General features: G+C 46.7%; 1 protein-coding gene across 1 annotated transcript; it reads right to left on the bottom strand.

Moving 5' to 3' along the window:
• Window positions 1-127: 127 nt before the first annotated feature.
• Window positions 128-11,247, bottom strand: ccdc112 (coiled-coil domain containing 112; the record flags this gene model as incomplete). The annotated part of the gene is made up of 14 exons (XM_079270782.1): window positions 128-369; window positions 456-574; window positions 672-770; window positions 1,469-1,636; window positions 1,896-2,022; window positions 2,274-2,395; window positions 2,900-3,037; window positions 3,242-3,358; window positions 3,616-3,742; window positions 9,727-9,802; window positions 10,008-10,097; window positions 10,362-10,483; window positions 10,989-11,119; window positions 11,206-11,247. 14 exons carry the CDS (start codon window positions 11,245-11,247, stop codon window positions 339-341), a joined length of 1,509 nt encoding a protein of 502 aa, XP_079126908.1. The 3' UTR covers window positions 128-338.
• Between the last annotated feature and the right edge of the window lie 7,009 nt (window positions 11,248-18,256).

Here is an 18,256-nt window from a genome sequence, read left to right on the forward strand (position 1 = left end):
CAACAAGTACACATTATAAAGATTGACTGTTTGGAGATTATTTTTGCAAAATAATAACATTGTTACCAGTGAACCATTTCAATAGAGGAAAAATAGAACGCCAGAGATAAGACATTGTGAAAAGATAGACATTTAAGAAAAGATTTTATTTAAAATACCAGTTTTGTCAAATGTAAGTTAATATAATTCATAGCAGCACATAGTAGATTCAAACAAATGCACAATCTGGTTTTGTGGTCTCATTGCATACATTTTCATTTGATCACATTTCTATAAAAACAGAAAACAGAATTCTCAATGCATTTTAGGACTGCTTGGTTGACTGTCATTGTTGCTCATCACAGGTCTTGTCTCCAAGTTGGAACAGCTCTGCAACAAAATGACAGAACATTTGAGTGATTTAACAATCACCTATTATTACCCAAAACATCATACAAAAGTTGGGGCAATCAGACCTGTGAAACATCTGCAGCACAGGCCCTCCTCCTGAAGATCCAATGTGTTTCATTCTCTCCTCCCATCCCTTCGTGGGACGGGTGAGCCTGGAGGGGTCTCTGCTGATGTGACCATCCACCTGAATGGTGAACAAACATTAACCCTTACCTAAATCCACAACTCTGTTTATTTAAGCTTTTAAATTGTTTGTGACTTGTTCACTGCATAACGCTTACCTTCTCCTTCAACTCAGCAGTGATCCTCCTCTGTCTCTCCTCTTCTTCTTTTACCCTCAGCTGTTTCTCCTGAAGCTTTGCCTCCACCTTGTGAAGATCCTGCAGAAAGGCACGTTTGGTATTTTACACCATGCAGTTATCTTCTAACACTAGCCTTGGTATTTATTCCCACATTTGAAAAACTGGAAAAATTTTCATGGTTTGGTCTGTGTACAGATGGAGTGAAGATGTCTCTGTTCAGAGCATATTGTACTCCACTCTACACTGCACACTTGTGGTCAAACTCCAAAAAAAAGAGTTGACAGAGACTTCAAGTAGCGTACAATGACGCCATGAGAATACTTTTAAAGAGACAAAGATGGAGTAGTGCCAGTGAAATGTTTGTGGCTGCACGAGTCAACACTTTCCAAACAGTTTTAAGAAATCTCATGTACAAATTCATCTGTCGACTGAATGACTCTGTAAATGGGATCATACTTGTTTTAACCAACATAAGGTTTAGCACCACACGCTACCAGTCCCAGCTGTGGCAACATTGGTACAGCTGTCTCTTTGTAAGGCATTGCTAGGCCTCTGTACTTTTATTGTTTGTGTCTGTTTTTTTATGTATCTGCCTGTGTGGACCCCGAGTCTGAAATAAAGTCTATCTATCTATCATCTCTTAAATACTTTACAACCTCACAAAACAAGACCTGTGCTCCAGTGAGAAAGTCTGGCCCTTCGAAGTGGTGACACCAAGTAAAAACAGACAAACGACTGGTGCTTCTTGGTGTCTCTGTAATTCTCAGACTTCATACCCTTTCACTAAAGCGTTTGATGACCTTTGCTGCCTCCCTTCTTCTCTCTTCCATCTCCCTCTGCTCCTCCTCTTTCCCCCTCCTCTCCTTTTCTTCCTCCTCCTCTCTCCTCAGTCGTAGCTGCTCCTCAACTGTCAGCTTCACTTCCAGCTGCCAGCGCCGCTCTTCCTGAAAAACAGAACATTTTCTGAGAAAGCTAAAAAGGGCACCAAGCATATTCATATCAATGTATGTATGTGTATCGTTTTTCAATGCTAAATTAATTCAGAGACGCACAGATAAGTACATATAAAATACATAATCACTATCTTTGATGAACCACAACCACAGTAAAATTACTTTTCACACACACACACACACACACACACACACACACACACACACACACACACACACACACACACGCACACACACACACACAAAGCACCATTGCCCGCCTCCCTTTTTGTATCTCCTCAGCCAGCCTCTGCTCCTCCTCCTGTTCCTTATTCCTTCTCTTCTCTTCCTTCCATTCCTCCAGTCGTCGCACTGCCTCCCTCCTCTCCTCCTCAGTCCTTGAACAGAAGAGGATGAAACACAATGAAACAGATGTGACACCAAAGTGACAAAAAAAAGTGCAAATAAAGTCCCCAAATTCACTTTTGTTAAAAGTGGCCATTGAAACACTTTGGGTGCTCATCAGGTCTGGTGGGATCGTTTGACTTTGGGGGTGCATTTCACAGCTTCAGCCAGGAAATCAAAGTCTGCTCCACCTCATCTTTAAGTTTTTGTTTTTTTATTCTATTCTGCTCCACTTCTGACTCACCTGTGTTGGTGGGCCTGGCTCTTGGCCTCCTTCTCCCTCCTTCCTGCCTCCTCCTTCTCCTCCTGAATCTGTATTCGGGTCTGGCGTTCCCGATGCTTGCTGGCTTTCCACCGCTGAATAGCCTGGGTATGGTACGAAGACAAGTACAACATATTTAAAAGACTCTTTCTCTGAGCTCCAGCTTCATACAGAATAAAGTCACTTCTAATTTAAGTTAATGGAATACAAGTGTACAAGCACTGTAGCCATACTATCAAACCAATCAATTACAGCAAAGGTTGTACTTTACTGTACACACAACCTGGTGGAGGAAACAACTGAATTTTAAAGATGTGAAAATGTTATCCCAAAAAATGAATGACTGATGAACAGAAATAAACAAGAGACAGTAACTCAACAAATGGATAAAATAATGTTGAAAACTGATTGTGGCTAAACGGCGATTCAAATTTATTATTTTTTTAAATTTATGTAGAGAACACCCAACAGAACTTTATCACAAAACTACATTTATTTTGTAGAATGACAAAAAAAAAGCACTCCAAGAGACATTGGTAGTTAAGTCTGGGCCGAGACAGTCACTGGACACTGGGGGAAAAGTGAATTCATTTCCAGCCCTGTTGTACCTCTCTCTTTTTGTCCTGCAGGTAGATCAGCTCCTGACGCCAGTCCTCGTGTTGATCTATCTCCTCCAGTGTTTTACCAGGCAAGTACAGCTTGGCCTCTTTCCTGTAGGCTGCTTGCCCACTGTGCTTTGTCCAAACCTGTAAATCAAAGAGATTAGAGCCGGACAGACGGGGACCTTGAGGTGATCAACCTTTGGCTTAGCATCCGCTGCAGCAAAACATTGAACACTGTTGTGGTGTTAAGTGTCTGCAATGATCCTGAACTAGGAAGGTGGCAGAGGAAAGGAGACTTTTCATTAACTTATTGCAAGTTATCAAGACAGAAAAACAGTAATGTCTTACTTTTAGGAAGGCTTGGTGGTCATATTGGTCCCAGCCACCACACGCGCCTCCTGTCTTCAGCAGGAAAGACTCCAGTGCTCGGACCTCTGCAGGGAGGTCTCTGTCTGGGGGTTTGGTCTAGTAGGAAGAAAATCATGAATAAGTCAGAATTATGGATGCATTTTAAAAAAAAGAGAGAGACTTAGAATATAATAAACATCTGTCAACTCGTAACAAACCGTTTAATGAATTCAAAACATGTTCTCAAGAGCTGAAGATATTTCCATCACATCCTTTAGATTCAACACTCAAACACAAACTTGGCTGTCCCTCTTCTTTTCATTGCATGAATGATGGCAACAGAGGAAACAGGAAAAGGAAGATGAGAGGCCGACCTTCACGGTGGGAGCTGTGTGTGGTTTGGGGTCTGATTTGACAGAAACGTTCAAGTTTTCAATCTTCTTCTCATAAGCAGCAATCTGCTGTCTGCATGTCCTCTCCTCCTTCAGAAGGTCCTCGAAGCTGAGAGGAGCCGAACAATTATTCATGTTTTCATCAGCGTACACATATTCACTCCCACTGTGCAGCAAACACTGATCAGCACCTGTTGTATTTGCCTGCCTAATTGGGTGTACATAACCTTGTACTTTTTGAATAGTTTAAACCTGGTGTGTTTTATTTATCGATATATTTATATATTTAATTCAGGGGATTAAATGTGTATTGGATTGCATTGTATGAAATCGTGTGTGGTTTCTAATATTAATATGTATTGTGACAGCCCCCGGGGTGGCAAGGGGGTTTCACGACAACACGGACCAATAAACACAACCAGTCGGTAGATCAATGGTGCAAGTGAGGTTTTTACTGAAGATAGAGAGTGGATAGAGGTAGGATAGACACTCAACAATACACTGTCCGCTTTCCAGAGGGATGGTCGGGGTTCACTTCCACGGTTCGGTGCACAACGGGTATTCCTCATACGGTCCAGGGCGCGGGCAGGAGCAGGGTAGTCGTACAGGCAGGGGTCGGGAGCCGGGCGGGTAGTCAGACGTTCCAGGGTGATCAAGGGGTAAGCCAGTTGTCTCCAATGCGTTTGCTGTGTCTCCGTCTCTTTCCACTCCTACTCTCTCCTAGTTTCCTGTGTCCGGGGCCCTTTTATAGTCCCCTCCTCCTCCTCCGATAGGGTGTGGTCGCTCCCTCGGCTCTCCTCCTCAGGTGTTGCTTGTTTGGGCTGATGGTGGTTTGGCGCTCTTTTCCACTCCCTGACATGGGGCTCCGCCTCCATGTCCGGCAATATCGTCCCTCTACCACTTCTCCTCTGAGGTTGCCCCTCCGGCTGCCACATACCCCCCCCCTTAAATCCGACCTGGGGGGAGGACTGCTCCAGGAACCTAGGGCGTCCCGTCTAGACAGGGCGTCCGCGTTTCCATGAGCGGCCCCGGATCTGTGGACAACAGAGAAAGCATATGGTTGAAGGGATAAAAACCAGCGTGTGACCCGGGCGTTATTGTCTTTTGAACGGGACATCCATACCAGGGGGGCGTGGTCCGTGACCAGGGTAAAGTGTCGTCCCAGCAGATAATATTTCAACTCCCCCAGAGCCCATTTGATGGCCAAACACTCCTTCTCGACCGTGGCGTATCTCGTTTCTCTCGGTAATAATTTTCTGCTTACGTATGTGATCGGGTGCTCCTCTCCATCCCTCAGCTGGGACAGGACGGCACCCACCCCGGTCTCGGAGGCATCTGTCTGTACCACCAATGGTTGCGTAAAGTCCGGGGTCACCAGCACTGGTTCAGAACAGAGTACTTCCTTCAGCTTCTCGAAGGCGTCCTCGGTCTCTGCCGTCCATACGATCCGATCTGGCAGCCGGTTTTTTGTTAGGTCCGTCAGGGGTGCTGCAAGAGCAGAGAACTGGGGAACAAACCGTCGATAGTAGCTAGCTAGCCCAATGAATGCTCGTACCTGTTTCTTTGTGCGGGGGCGGGGCCATTCCCGGATCGCCTCGACTTTCCCTACCTGGGGCTTGACGCAGCCGCGGCCGATGGTGTACCCCAGGTAGTCAGCTTCCCGGAGGCCGAGGCGACATTTCTTGGGGTTGGCTGTCAGCCCCGCCCCTCGCAGAGCTTTCAGGACGGCTTCCAGTCTTTGGAGGTGAGCCCCCCATTCCTCCCCGTGCACGACGATGTCGTCCAGATAGGCTGCCGCGTATTCTCGATGGGGACGTAGTACCTGGTCCATCAGTCTCTGGTACGTGGGGGGGGCTCCGTGGAGACCGAACGGCAGCCTCTTATAGTGGTACAGTCCCATGGGCGTAGTGAAGGCCGTTTTTTCCCTGTCTTCGGGGGCTACTGCCACTTGCCAGTAGCCTTTAGTCAAGTCGAGGGTGGTGATGTATCTGGCCCTCCCGATGCGCTCTATCATCTCGTCCACCCGGGGCATCGGGTAGGCATCGAATTTTGAGATGGCGTTGAGCTGCCTAAAGTCATTGCAGAACCTGACCGAGCCATCGGGTTTCGGAACCAACACTATAGGGCTGCACCACTCGCTCGTCGAGGGTTCGATGATGTCGGCCTCCAGCATACTCTGTACCTCCCTCTCTATCGCCCCCCGGCGGGCTTCGGGGATGCGGTACGGCCTTAGCTTCACCTTCTTCCCGGGCTCGGTGATTATCCGGTGTTGCACCAGTGTGGTGTATCCGGGGTCCGGGGAGAACACGTCCCGGAACCGATCCACCATTTCCCGGACGTCCTGCTTCTGCCGGGGGGTCAACTCTTCTCCCACGGGTACCTCGACTGGCTCCGTTTTTCCTGGGAGGGTAGAGAGAGAGAAACAGAGCATGGCATCCCTACGCACCCATTTCTTGAGCAGGTTCACATGATAAACCTTCGTCGGGTGCCTCCGACCTGGTTGCCGGACTCGGTAGTTTACCGGCCCCACTTTCTCCATTACTTCATACGGCCCCCTCCATCGGGCTAGAAACTTACATTCCGCCGTGGGTACCAGGACCAACACCCGATCCCCTGGGTTAAACACTCGGGGTTGGGTTCCTCGGTTGTACACGCGGGCTTGGGCCGCCTGTGCCTCGGCCATGTGTTCTCGGACGATGGGCCAGAGGGATGCCATCCTCACCCTCATCTCCTCGACGTGGTCCACCATGGTGCGGTAGGGGGAGGGTTGGTGTTCCCAGGCTTCTTTGGCCAGGTCGAGTAGCCCCCGGGGTCGTCGACCGTACAGGAGCTCGAAGGGCGAGAATCCGGTAGATGCCTGGGGCACCTCTCTGATGGAGAACATCAGGAAGGGTAGCAGTTGGTCCCAATTCTTCCCGTCCTGGTCCATGGTTTTTTTCAACATTTTCTTCAGTGTCTGGTTGAATCGTTCTACTAGTCCGTCCGTTTGGGGGTGATACACCGACGTCCTCAGTTGGGTCACCTTCAGCATGCCACACAGATCCTTCATGATCCTAGACATGAACGGGGTTCCTTGGTCGGTGAGAATCTCCTCCGGTATTCCGACCCTGGAAAACAACATCACCAGCTCCCTTGCAATGCCCTTGGTGGCCATAGAGCGTAGGGGAATGGCTTCGGGATACCGGGTGGCGTAATCCACTATCACCAGGATGTACCTGTGTCCCCGGTTGGTCTTGGGTAGGGGCCCCACTAGGTCCATCCCGATCCTGCTGAAGGGGACGGTGATGATCGGCAGGGGCACCAGCGGGTTTCTGTGATGGGGTTGTGGGGCCACTTGTTGACATTCGGGGCAGCTCCGGCAGTAATCCTCCACGGCTTTTTTTATTCCGGGCCAGTGGAACCTGGCCCTCACCCTTTCCAGGGTTTTCTCCACTCCTAGATGGGCACCTAAGATATGGGAGTGGGCTAACTGGAGGACAGAGGGTATGAAAGGACGTGGTACCAGTAACAACCTGAGGGGGGCCCCGTCCTTTATTACTACCTGGTAGAGGAGCCCGTTATAAATGGAGAAATGTGTGGGAGGGAGGTCTCTTACCCCGTCCAGTGGTCGTCCGTCTACGGCGGCCACCTGCCGAAGGGCGTGGGCTAGGTTGGGGTCCTCCAACTGGGCCGTCCCAAACCTCCCTGTGAGGGGCCCGGGTAAGATGGGCTCCTCCGGGTCCTGGGGGAACAGCCCGGCCAGCTCCTCTTCTTCGAGGGAGGGGGTATCTGCCTCCTCGGGGATGGGTGGCGCCTCTCCTTCGGGCTCACTGGGGCTGGAGGGTCCGTCATTCTCGACGGCTGTGGCATATACGTCCTCGGGGTTGGGTTGGGTGGCCTCCACCAACGCCCGGGCCACGGCACTGGCGACTCCTTCCGATAGGGGATCGGTGGAGATCTCCTCCCCCAGCCCACAGATGGCTTTCTTCTTGGACTTTCGGTGAGGGGTCGTACCTGGTTTCACCACCAGGCTGCGCCACAGCTCCTGGAACACGGGCAGGTCTCGGCCGACCAGCACCTCTACGGGGAGTCCTTCCACTACTCCTGCAGTGCCGACGTATCTACCCCTCGTCGTGTATATTTCGAGGGCGGTGGTGGGGTATTCGCGGGTCTCCCCATGGATGCACGTGACCGCTCGGGTGCCGGTTAGGAGCGGGTACTGAGCAAACGTAGGTCTCACCAAGGTAATCGCGCTCCCGGAATCCACCATCGCGGAGGCGTCGCGGCCGTTTACTTTGACCGGGGTGAGGGGCATGAGGTCCTCGTGAGTGGCCCAGCATCCGGTAATCAGTCCGCATGGCCGACTCCCCTCACTGGCCGTGGTCATGGGTGCGTCCTGGCGGTGAGGACATTCCCATGCGATGTGCCCGATCTCGCCGCAGTGGTAGCACCTCCTCTCTTCCGGTCCACCCGCCGGCCGACGTCGGGGAAAGCCTGGGGGAAAGGAGGGAGACACATAGGTAGTTTCCTCCGTTCTCATCTTTTCTTTGCGGGTGGACCCCTCCACTTTCGGGTTTCTTCCCCCACGCACTAACGCTTGTGCTGCGTGGTAACCCTCCATGATCTCTACCAGTTCCTCGAGGTTGCGGGGGTTTCTCTGGCCGGCCAATTTTTTTTTTTTTGCCTCATACGGGAGGGATCTGAGGAATTTGTCCATGACGACACGATCGGTGGGCGACACCTCGGTGGGCTCTGCGTGCAGCCAGGCCGTCGTAATCCTCTTGATCTCATGCATCTGGGCTCGCGGAGAAAGGGAGGTGTCATATGTCCATTCATGAAATCGTTGTGCCTTTAGTACCAGCGTGACCCCGCATCGCTGTAACGCTTCCGCTTTCAACACCCGGAAGTCAACTTTTCCAGCGCGCTCTAAGTCCTGATACGTTACTTGCGTTTCGTTGATCAAAAAGGGGGCTATCAACTCAGCCCAGTGCTCTTCTGGCCATTTTTCCCGGAGTGCCGTTGTCTGGAATATCTGAAAAAATATTTCCACATCGTCAGCTGCCGTCTGCTTGAGAAGGAAGCGCGCTGGGTTGGCTTTCTCCACGGTACGTTGCTCCTGTTGTGTCTGTAACATGCCCTTGATGTCGCTTTGCATCGCCTCCGCGCGTTCGGTTTGTACCGCCATATACTGCTCCATGTGTACTTGCTGTTGGTATTGTTGTTGCTGCTGTGCTTGGAGGATTTGCATTTGTACTTGCATGGCTTGTTCGTGGCGTTTTTGGGTTTCCTGGTTGCTAGCGATTAGCCCCGCTAGCAGCTCTTGAAATGGCACCGGGGTGGCCATGCTTACTGGGTTGGTCGGTCTATCGGTCAGTGTTGCCAGAACCGGACTGTGCCCACATTCTCCACCAAATTGTGACAGCCCCCGGGGTGGCAAGGGGGTTTCACGACAACACGGACCAATAAACACAACCAGTCGGTAGATCAATGGTGCAAGTGAGGTTTTTACTGAAGATAGAGAGTGGATAGAGGTAGGATAGACACTCAACAATACACTGTCCGCTTTCCAGAGGGATGGTCGGGGTTCACTTCCACGGTTCGGTGCACAACGGGTATTCCTCATACGGTCCAGGGCGCGGGCAGGAGCAGGGTAGTCGTACAGGCAGGGGTCGGGAGCCGGGCGGGTAGTCAGACGTTCCAGGGTGATCAAGGGGTAAGCCAGTTGTCTCCAATGCGTTTGCTGTGTCTCCGTCTCTTTCCACTCCTACTCTCTCCTAGTTTCCTGTGTCCGGGGCCCTTTTATAGTCCCCTCCTCCTCCTCCGATAGGGTGTGGTCGCTCCCTCGGCTCTCCTCCTCAGGTGTTGCTTGTTTGGGCTGATGGTGGTTTGGCGCTCTTTTCCACTCCCTGACATGGGGCTCCGCCTCCATGTCCGGCAATATCGTCCCTCTACCACTTCTCCTCTGAGGTTGCCCCTCCGGCTGCCACAGTATGTAACTGAACATTAAGTTAAAAGTGGTATTTCCAAATATAGGAAGTTACATTATATTGCGGTTTCTACTTTTCTGGTTCTTGAGTCAAAATAGGTGTGAAGTTGTTTAGTGCATCCTGTTACCATGACCGCTGTTCCTCTTTTAGGGAGTTAATTGAGATTTCCACCTCTGACATTATTTCCTTCAGTCTTTCAATCACTGCAAACGTAAGTAGAAAAGCAGAAACATCAATACAAATCAGCTTTTCATTGTACATGATTATGAGACTACAATCCCCATGCTTTTACTGAGCAGTGCACTACTTTACGATGGCATCTTTCATACGGATGGAGCAGAATGGCACAAATATTAAAGATTGTTTGTAAGGCACTATAAAACAAACACTGCTGGGTATTAAACTTACACTCATGAGTTGGCTTCACATCTACTAGCTGTCTCTGAAACTTCCTCACACCATTATGAATCTTCACCAGCTGCCTTTGAAGATTCATTTCTAAGGAAAAAGAAATGCAAAGAACGTGAACAGCAGTTTTTATCAAAGTGGTAAAGTGTCGAGGGTGGATGTCTCCGTTGACATTGGTTTACTGCTCTGACTCGACTTCCAGGAAGTCGGCAGAGAAAAGGACATGGATATACATCTTCACAATGGAGTATTTTATACCATGGTGTTAAGGCTGTCTCAGAAGTATATGCACCATGACACATTCGACAATCTGAGGGGGAATGTTAGGATACTGTAATGCAAAGAAAGACCCACTCTCAGCATTTCTTTCTTCTTCCAGCACTTTTTCATACTCTTCCAGTTCTCCAGTCACATCTGTCCAGCCGTTCTTTCTGCACTGAACACTCAACGTCCGCTCTTTGTCCAACTTTTCAATCCTGAGAGGTGAGAGCACATTACATCATTGGCCAGTGACGACGCATCAACAGTAAGGTTTAAACTCTTCACAGAGTACCTGATGTCAAAGTCCCCACGTGATTTGACGTGTTACAGTGGTTTAGCGATTGGTTATAGAAATACGGCACACATGCTTTTTTTATTTACAGTGGTGACTCAGCAACACCAAATCAGTTCTTGCTATTGTCGAGTTTGTATGAAAGTGTTATTTATTTAATTTCCATACAAAACATGTGTGAGAAGTATTTCAGGGAAACACACGCCATGCGCTGTTACACGATCCAATACATGATCCCTGCAGTAAATGCCATTTTGAAGCTTATACATGAGGCACATTTTGTTTGTTGAGACCAGAGATGTATCTGATGTTGAGGCTGTAGTCTGTGGTAATGTTGGATTTCATTTGTTGTTGGTCTCTCTCATCAATTTGTCCACCAATGGATCTGTACAGTGGAAGTTAAACAAACACTGAGAAGCTTCACTCACTGCCTCCGGTTTTTCTCGGCTTCCCTGAGAAAGTGAGCAGCTCTCTGCGTGACGAGCCTCTGATCCACGCTGTCACTGCCGACAGGAGGAGATGAGCACAGCTGCTGGACACTGATGGAGTCTCCCTCTCCCTGCTCACGTTCATTCAGGGAAAGCAAGACACAACAGCTGATCGCAGTGCACTGCATAGCAGCGACTGCAGGTGTAAATTCAATACATTCTGGATCAACGTAGCGTCCGATAATGGAAGCTCGTACATCAGGGCACCGCACCATGAAGAGCGTGCAACAAAGTCACACACAATCCTCGTTTTACTACCAGGGGCAAAATACCACACAAACAGTACACAGTAAAGACACGACAAGCTCACATCAGACTACGTTAGACAGATCTCCTGTAGCTAGCTAACGTTAGCTAGCATTGGTTAACATTACGCCACATCTCCTGCTGTCCTTGAACACGTCAAACATCTGAGATGAGTTAAATGTTGTCGACTACATGTCAATTTGAGACCAAATGCATTGTATAGCTCTGTGATAGCTACCGAGCAATGTTGATCAGCGCATCGTGTGGTTGCTAGGGCGGCCATGTTTAAGTGAATCTGTAAACAAAACAAAGATTATTAAAAACGTGCTCCTGTAGTTACTGGCTCCTACCAGCAGAGGGCGCTGCTCATCATGAAGCCGTTGGACGTGAGAGACTGGACTGGACTTGAAAATAGCTGGCTCTGTTCAGTTTAGTTTATTTATTGTGCACAGTTCAAACAATAAAATTAAAATAAACTAACATAATTAGATAAATGAATAGCACGGTGCAGGATGAGGCAAAAAGCCAACTGGGCTTATTTGAAGCCTTCACCTAACGTTATATAACATTCTAATTTTAAAAAAATTATAGAGAACATAAAATGAATATGCATAAGATATGACGACGTAAAATATTATTGACAAGTTGTTTTACAAGATATGAAATATGATATTATCAATACATTACAAACAATAAAATAAAATAACAGTAATTGTGTCGAGTGTGTGTGAGCATGTGTGTGCGTGTGAGAGTAAGCATGGGCTTGTGTTTGTTCAGGGGATGTTGGTTTAAACACCTGCAGTAACTCCTAAACAATAGTAATGCTACAAGTCCCGAAGAGTGAAACAACTATAACTGTAACAGAACAGCTAAAACAAGAAAGACATGAACAATAATACATAAAAAAGCAATTACAAAACAGCAATTCGATTTTCTGCTGTAAAAGCTCCGATGATCAGGCTACACCATGGGAGACAAACCTCGTGTAACCAGGAGACTGTAACCATGACGACTTGTTCTTCTATGAGAGATGGATGAATGGGTCTAGAAATACTGCAACCGATACAAATAACTGATATGTGAAAACTGTTGAGTGTAAACTCCCTCCCAGGTTACTAATCTCCTGAATTGCCTCTAAAAATACGTAGGACACGAACTCAGTGTCGTCAATGGTGGCTGAAAATCCTCTTTTGATTCGTTTAGAATGATGGGCTACGACAATTACTATGGTTAAAAAGAAGAAGCACTGTAACACTGTAAGACTCGTCTTGAAATGAACATGTAATATACTTTTCGTGGTCCACGTCCTAAGGTACAGAAACATCTAACTCTGCTTCAGCGAGATGGTTAGAGTTACCTGCACGTCACACTCTCTCAAATAACAGCCAATGTCTTCTACCGAGGCCGCGGTTTATTCCTGTAACAGCCTTCTTATGATGGCCGACCGCTATAATTATTACGTGAGGTGGCCCCGAGTGACAATCAGAGAATAAAGAGGAGAGAGAAAGAAAGAGTGAGAGGGAGTATAAATAGAAAGCTGAACCCATTATTGAGTGCAGATTTTGGGGATGGTCTCTCCCATGGGTGCAGAGGCAGAGTTGTCATCGCAACATAAATAGCAACCGCTCTCCTAAATGAAGAGCGTTACAATTTACTGTCTTCGTCCTCGGCCAAGGGACTCACTTCATTTGATAAATGAGACAGTCAGATATGAACCTTCACATGGTTGGTGTAACAAATCAAACAAAACATGCTGGTACAATGCAGGGGGTTTCCAAACAGGGATTTGGTAACACAAATGTAACTGTCAAAGAGGGGTACAGTGTAGGTCAGCTCCAGAAATAAACTGAGGGAAACACTTTGACTTCCTTCTTGTTTTTCTTGATAAAATCTTGTGAGAAAGAGTGTCAAAGTGAAACAAATTAAAACTCAGTTTGACTAAAACAGGCTATCTCATACAAAGAACCCTTGTATGAAACTATTTTGCTCGGTGAAAGAGACATTTTTTATTGTTGCATACTGTCCTGCATGGGAATATATATGTTTTATTGCCTCGATATGATACATAAATATTTATAGCTTGAGTCTACTAGATTTTTACCCGACCTTTCAACTGCACACTCACTGTCTTCCTTGGTGTTTTTTGCAGTTGTCGTGGATGACCTGATTTAACAGGTGGTTGTAAGACAGTGTGGTGGAAGAAGTACTCGGCTCTCTTACTCAAATCAAAATACCACAGTGTAGAAAGTAAAGACCTGCATCCAAACTTTTACTTCAGTAAAAGCAGATTCAAATGTACTTAACGTATCCAAAGTAGCATCGTCATTGTACTGAATGACCAATTTTAGAATAATATCTATTATATTATTGGATTATTTTATGCTTTTATGTCATGACATTAATGTTGTTTTACTTCTGTACTGTTGGGTCGCTTAATATATAACAATACATCATTATCTAGTTGTTGATTATGTATTAATAATAAGAATCTATGATGCAACTAAAGCTTTCAAAGACGTGAAGCAATGTAGAACTATGAAGTGGCAAAAAATAGAAATGCTCAAGTAAAGTACAAGTACCTCAAAATTGTTGTTCAACCACTGCACACAAATGTGAAGTGAGCAAACTGAATTCGCAGAAGCAGATCTCGTGATGAAGAGCTGGGAGGAACTAATGACGGGAGCTTTGGATTCATATACTTTTATTGTCAAACTAATAATTAATTTGGTTCTTTTTGACAATTTCTTTCACAAGAGTCAAAGTGCTTCCCCCTCACGAAGGACAACAAAAGTGAGACAGAAAGAAAGACATGACCTTTGACCTCTTCTGAGGAGCTTAATAGACTGTTTGGAAATGTTATGAGACCTGATCTCTGTAAACTGAGACGTCAGCTTTGCATTCATGGACGGAGGAACTCTGAACTTCCCTCCTATCGCTTCTTTTAATTCGGCTTATTTATGACATCTGCCTCTCTGTTGATTGGTAGATATATGTGTGAGTGTGTGTGTGTGTGTGTGTGTGTGTGTGTGTTTCGTTGCAGTGGGAGATCCATAGCAGCGCCTGTTTTTCTGACACCACAGGTGAATGTGTTTACGTGTGTAAACCTTCCTGTTACTGAATGGGAGTGTTTTCAGTCAACATGCCGGTTTTAATAGGGTTAACTAGTGTACAAACACTACACACGTAAACAACGTGCACAGACAAAATTGCATACCTGCATGGGGACACACACACACACACACGTATTTGTGTGTCGAGTGCTGTAAATGCATATGGTGTTAAAAAGAAACATGATGTGCTACGTCTTGCACACGTTGGGCATGTTAGACTCAGAATACTGCAAATGCATTTGTGTGTGTGTGTGTGTGTGTGTGTGTGTACATGTCAGGATACGTGGTGTGTGGTGAGGAGCTTGGGAAGGCAGGGGGAAAGCGATCAGTCTAATTGCTTTTCCTGCTGTGCTTCTCTTCTGTTTCTCTCTAGTGACATCAACATTTCTCCAGATGTACCTTTGGGCCTCTCTTGAAACTAATAGTTTCTTAACGTGTGTGCATATTTAAGGGCCTTACGTGCTGACGTATGAATACACCCTGTATGTGTGGCAGTTCGTTTCTTCCTATATCTGACATGTATCCTTTACATCTAGGCTTCGTATGAGCTATTCTTACATTACATTTCAAAGAATGCTTTAGGGCAGAGATGAGACTTTGGACGAGAGCACAGGTACCTGAGGGTCGGCATCGAGAAATCTGAGGGGACACAAGACAATGAACAGAATCGAAAGAAGACGAAAATAAATATAGATATGACAACTTTACCTGTCGAGACCTCTTAAAATAATGAACTTGTAAAAATTCAGAAAATGACTCTCACTATAACTCTGATATAGTGTGTGACAAAGGGGTCTCAAATGCAACTTTGTGTCATTTTAAGTGTTTTAAGTTGTTGTAGGGCAAAGAAAGGTTGGCGATGACAAGGTTGAGACCTTTGGCATAGAGACCCTCACGGTGCCCAGAGTTGGAATTCTAATTCCCTCAGTGATTCTCTGACCTTTCATCTAACACCACGAGCAGGTCAAAGTTTCCACTAGTTCAGCACTTCAGGTCAGGATAGCTTACAATTAGTTGTATTAATGAGCATTCACGACACATTTATGAACTTCTTTTCTTAAAATGCTGTTTTTGCAGCATTTGAAGTAAGTTGCAGCCATAAAAACTCATGACATTGATTTGATCTGTTTATTGTAGAAGACCTTATGGATCTGCCACCACCTGGTAGCTCAGCAGCTCTCTTTTGGTCGTTTTTACTGATATCGTCAGCCACTGAGGAGATGCCCTTGTCCAGAGTGTCTCTCACACAGTCACTGCAGTCCTTTCCTTACCCACACACTCCACGTGGTGATGTACAGCGGAGGCCTTTCACCGATGTCCTCATGCGACCTGCTGACAGACATGTTCTTAATCTACCGCTTTAAATGTGGCGAGGTGCCTTGCTCACATAACATAAATATAACACTGGAACATTTTGCGGCTCAAAGTTACCTCGGAAACAGCTGGTTAGATGCACCAATAGGCCCATTTATCAAAGCAAATCTGTTTTAAGGCTCGTGATGTCACTTGTTGAATATGTTCTCACTGAAACTAAAGGAATAATTCAACATCTTAGGAAAAAAAAATATGCTTATTTACTTTCTTTTTTTTTCAACAGAGTGCCTGTACTATAGATATGAGGCTACAGCCAGGAGATAGCTTAGCTTAGCATAATGCCTGGAAATACAGGGACACAACAAGAAATGCTCTGAGAAGAACAGTTGAGGAATTGTATACCTGTAGTGAATCAAGCGCCTTTCCTTACAGTATGTCAACAATACTTCACTCTGAACATATTCACACCATGAAGTGGTTTTGTGAAAGTAAAGCAAAATATCCCTGCTGCAAGTTCAGTGCATCGACTTCATTGACTTGTCGTTAGTAAATCCCACAACTGTAAAACGTCACAGCATCTGTTAAATAAGGAGCAGCAGCTGTGGCCTGCAAGGCCCCTGTTCTCTTCAAGTTGATTACGCATTCGAATAAGGGAATGAAGGCTCACGTGGAGCCTGACGGTAGTTACTGGGGGTTGTACCACGCAGCTCTGTCACTTACCGCCGCTAACTTTACACCCTTATTCGTGTTTCTGTGTGTGTGTGTGTGTGTGTGTGTGTGTGTGTGTTTGTAAGAGAGAGAGAATTACAGTTACAGAGATGACCTGTGGGAGCTAAGAGGGGAGTTGATTACAGACGTGCCACTCAGCGTTCACAGGGTGTAATGCCAGTGTGTTTGTGTGTTTGTGTGTGTGTGTGTGTGTGTGTGTGTGTGTGTGTGTGTGTGTGTGTGTGTGTGTGTGTGTGCGTGCGTGTGTGTGTGTGTGCGTGTGGTTTAATGAGCAGGCAGTCCATGGTGCTGCTGGTGTCACCCTACCCATGTGTTAATAGGAGGGATAAAGCTCCAGGCAGAGCGAAAGCCTCTGCCACAGAGAGGTTAGCCTCTGACAGATGATTCTACACAGGGAAAGGAAAAGGAAAGAAGGAGACTACCTTGGGTTTTGAAAGTTGAATCATCCTCAGTATTGAACTCTGGCAGAAGTTTGGACCCGACTCTACTGATTTTGAGAAGCCTTTGGAAGTTTCTTCCTTTTCATGCCTAAAAGATTGTCTTGCTTTGAGGACTTCTGAGAACCTACACAGAGAGAAAAGCTTCAATCGGAAAAATGAAATGGAGCATTGTCAAGTGCTCTGACTGACTGTGCTTTGATGGGCAAAGTGGAATTTCTTTTAATCTGGTTTACGGGCAGATCGGCTCTTATTTATTCCCCTCCCTTTGCCACACCCATGACCGTGTGTGACTCTCTGTGCCCCACAAGCTGTTTTAAGTCCCTTTGTTGTTAACAAAAAACAAATACCCCATTGATTCAGCATTGCACTCCTGTCACACTGTCGGATACACAAACAACATGCGAGACATGATACAATGCAGTAAAACCAGAGGTATCATCAGTGTTTATTCCACACATTCCCCTTCCTCTCGCGCCCACATTAACCATAATGCAACGTGACTGGCCGACAGTTCAGTGGGAGAATCAGGTGTGTTACGCTAGGTGTGACTAACATAGCCTCAAGCTGAGATGAGGAGCGGGCTGCAGAGGTCCGGAAGCTTACTTCATTCTAACTCTACATCAGGCTTTTTCTTCACATAGTAATACCTCCCAAGACCTGTGAACAATCTGTGATGCATACAATAAATGGAGTGAGGGTCTCCCCTTAAAGCACAATATTAGTCTATCTGTGTCTGCATGCAGATGAAGATATGGAGGTAACGGAGAGGGAGCTAAATTTAGAGACGAGGGAGAATGAAGGGAGTGTATCAGTGTGATCGTGAGTAACGGACACCAGCAGGTTGGATCATCTAGTTTATCATCTGGACACTGGATCTGTCCCTCGCAGCTCAAGACCAGAGCAAACACTCTTTGTGTGAATTATTAGAGCGAGAGAGAGAGAGAGAGAGAGAGAGAGAGAGAGAGAGAGAGAGAGAGAGAGAGAGAGAGAGAGAGAGAGAGAGAGAGAGAGAGAGAGAGAGAGAGAGAGAGAGAGTGTGTGTGTGTGCACTTTCACACATGCAAGTCCTTATGTGTCTGGGCACTGGAGGCATGACATACTTGTTAAACAGGCAAACTAGACAATACTACACAAGACTGGAACAGAATAGAATAGAACAGAACGGAATCTGTGTTTGATTGCAGAGCCACAGTGCGATGCTGGGGAAGGTGCAGTGCATGCGGTGATTTGACAGGAAAAGGAGGCACCTTGTGGAAATGGTGGATTGTGAATAGAGCGTGGGCAGGCCTGATGAGTCAGTGTGGCAGATGGTTTGGCATTGGCAACCAATGTGGGCACAGCCAAGCATTTAGACTGATCAAGAGGAATT

This window comes from Melanostigma gelatinosum (genome assembly GCF_949748355.1).
Source record: "Melanostigma gelatinosum genome assembly, chromosome: 6".
In the NCBI taxonomy this organism is placed as follows: Eukaryota; Metazoa; Chordata; class Actinopteri; order Perciformes; family Zoarcidae; genus Melanostigma; species Melanostigma gelatinosum.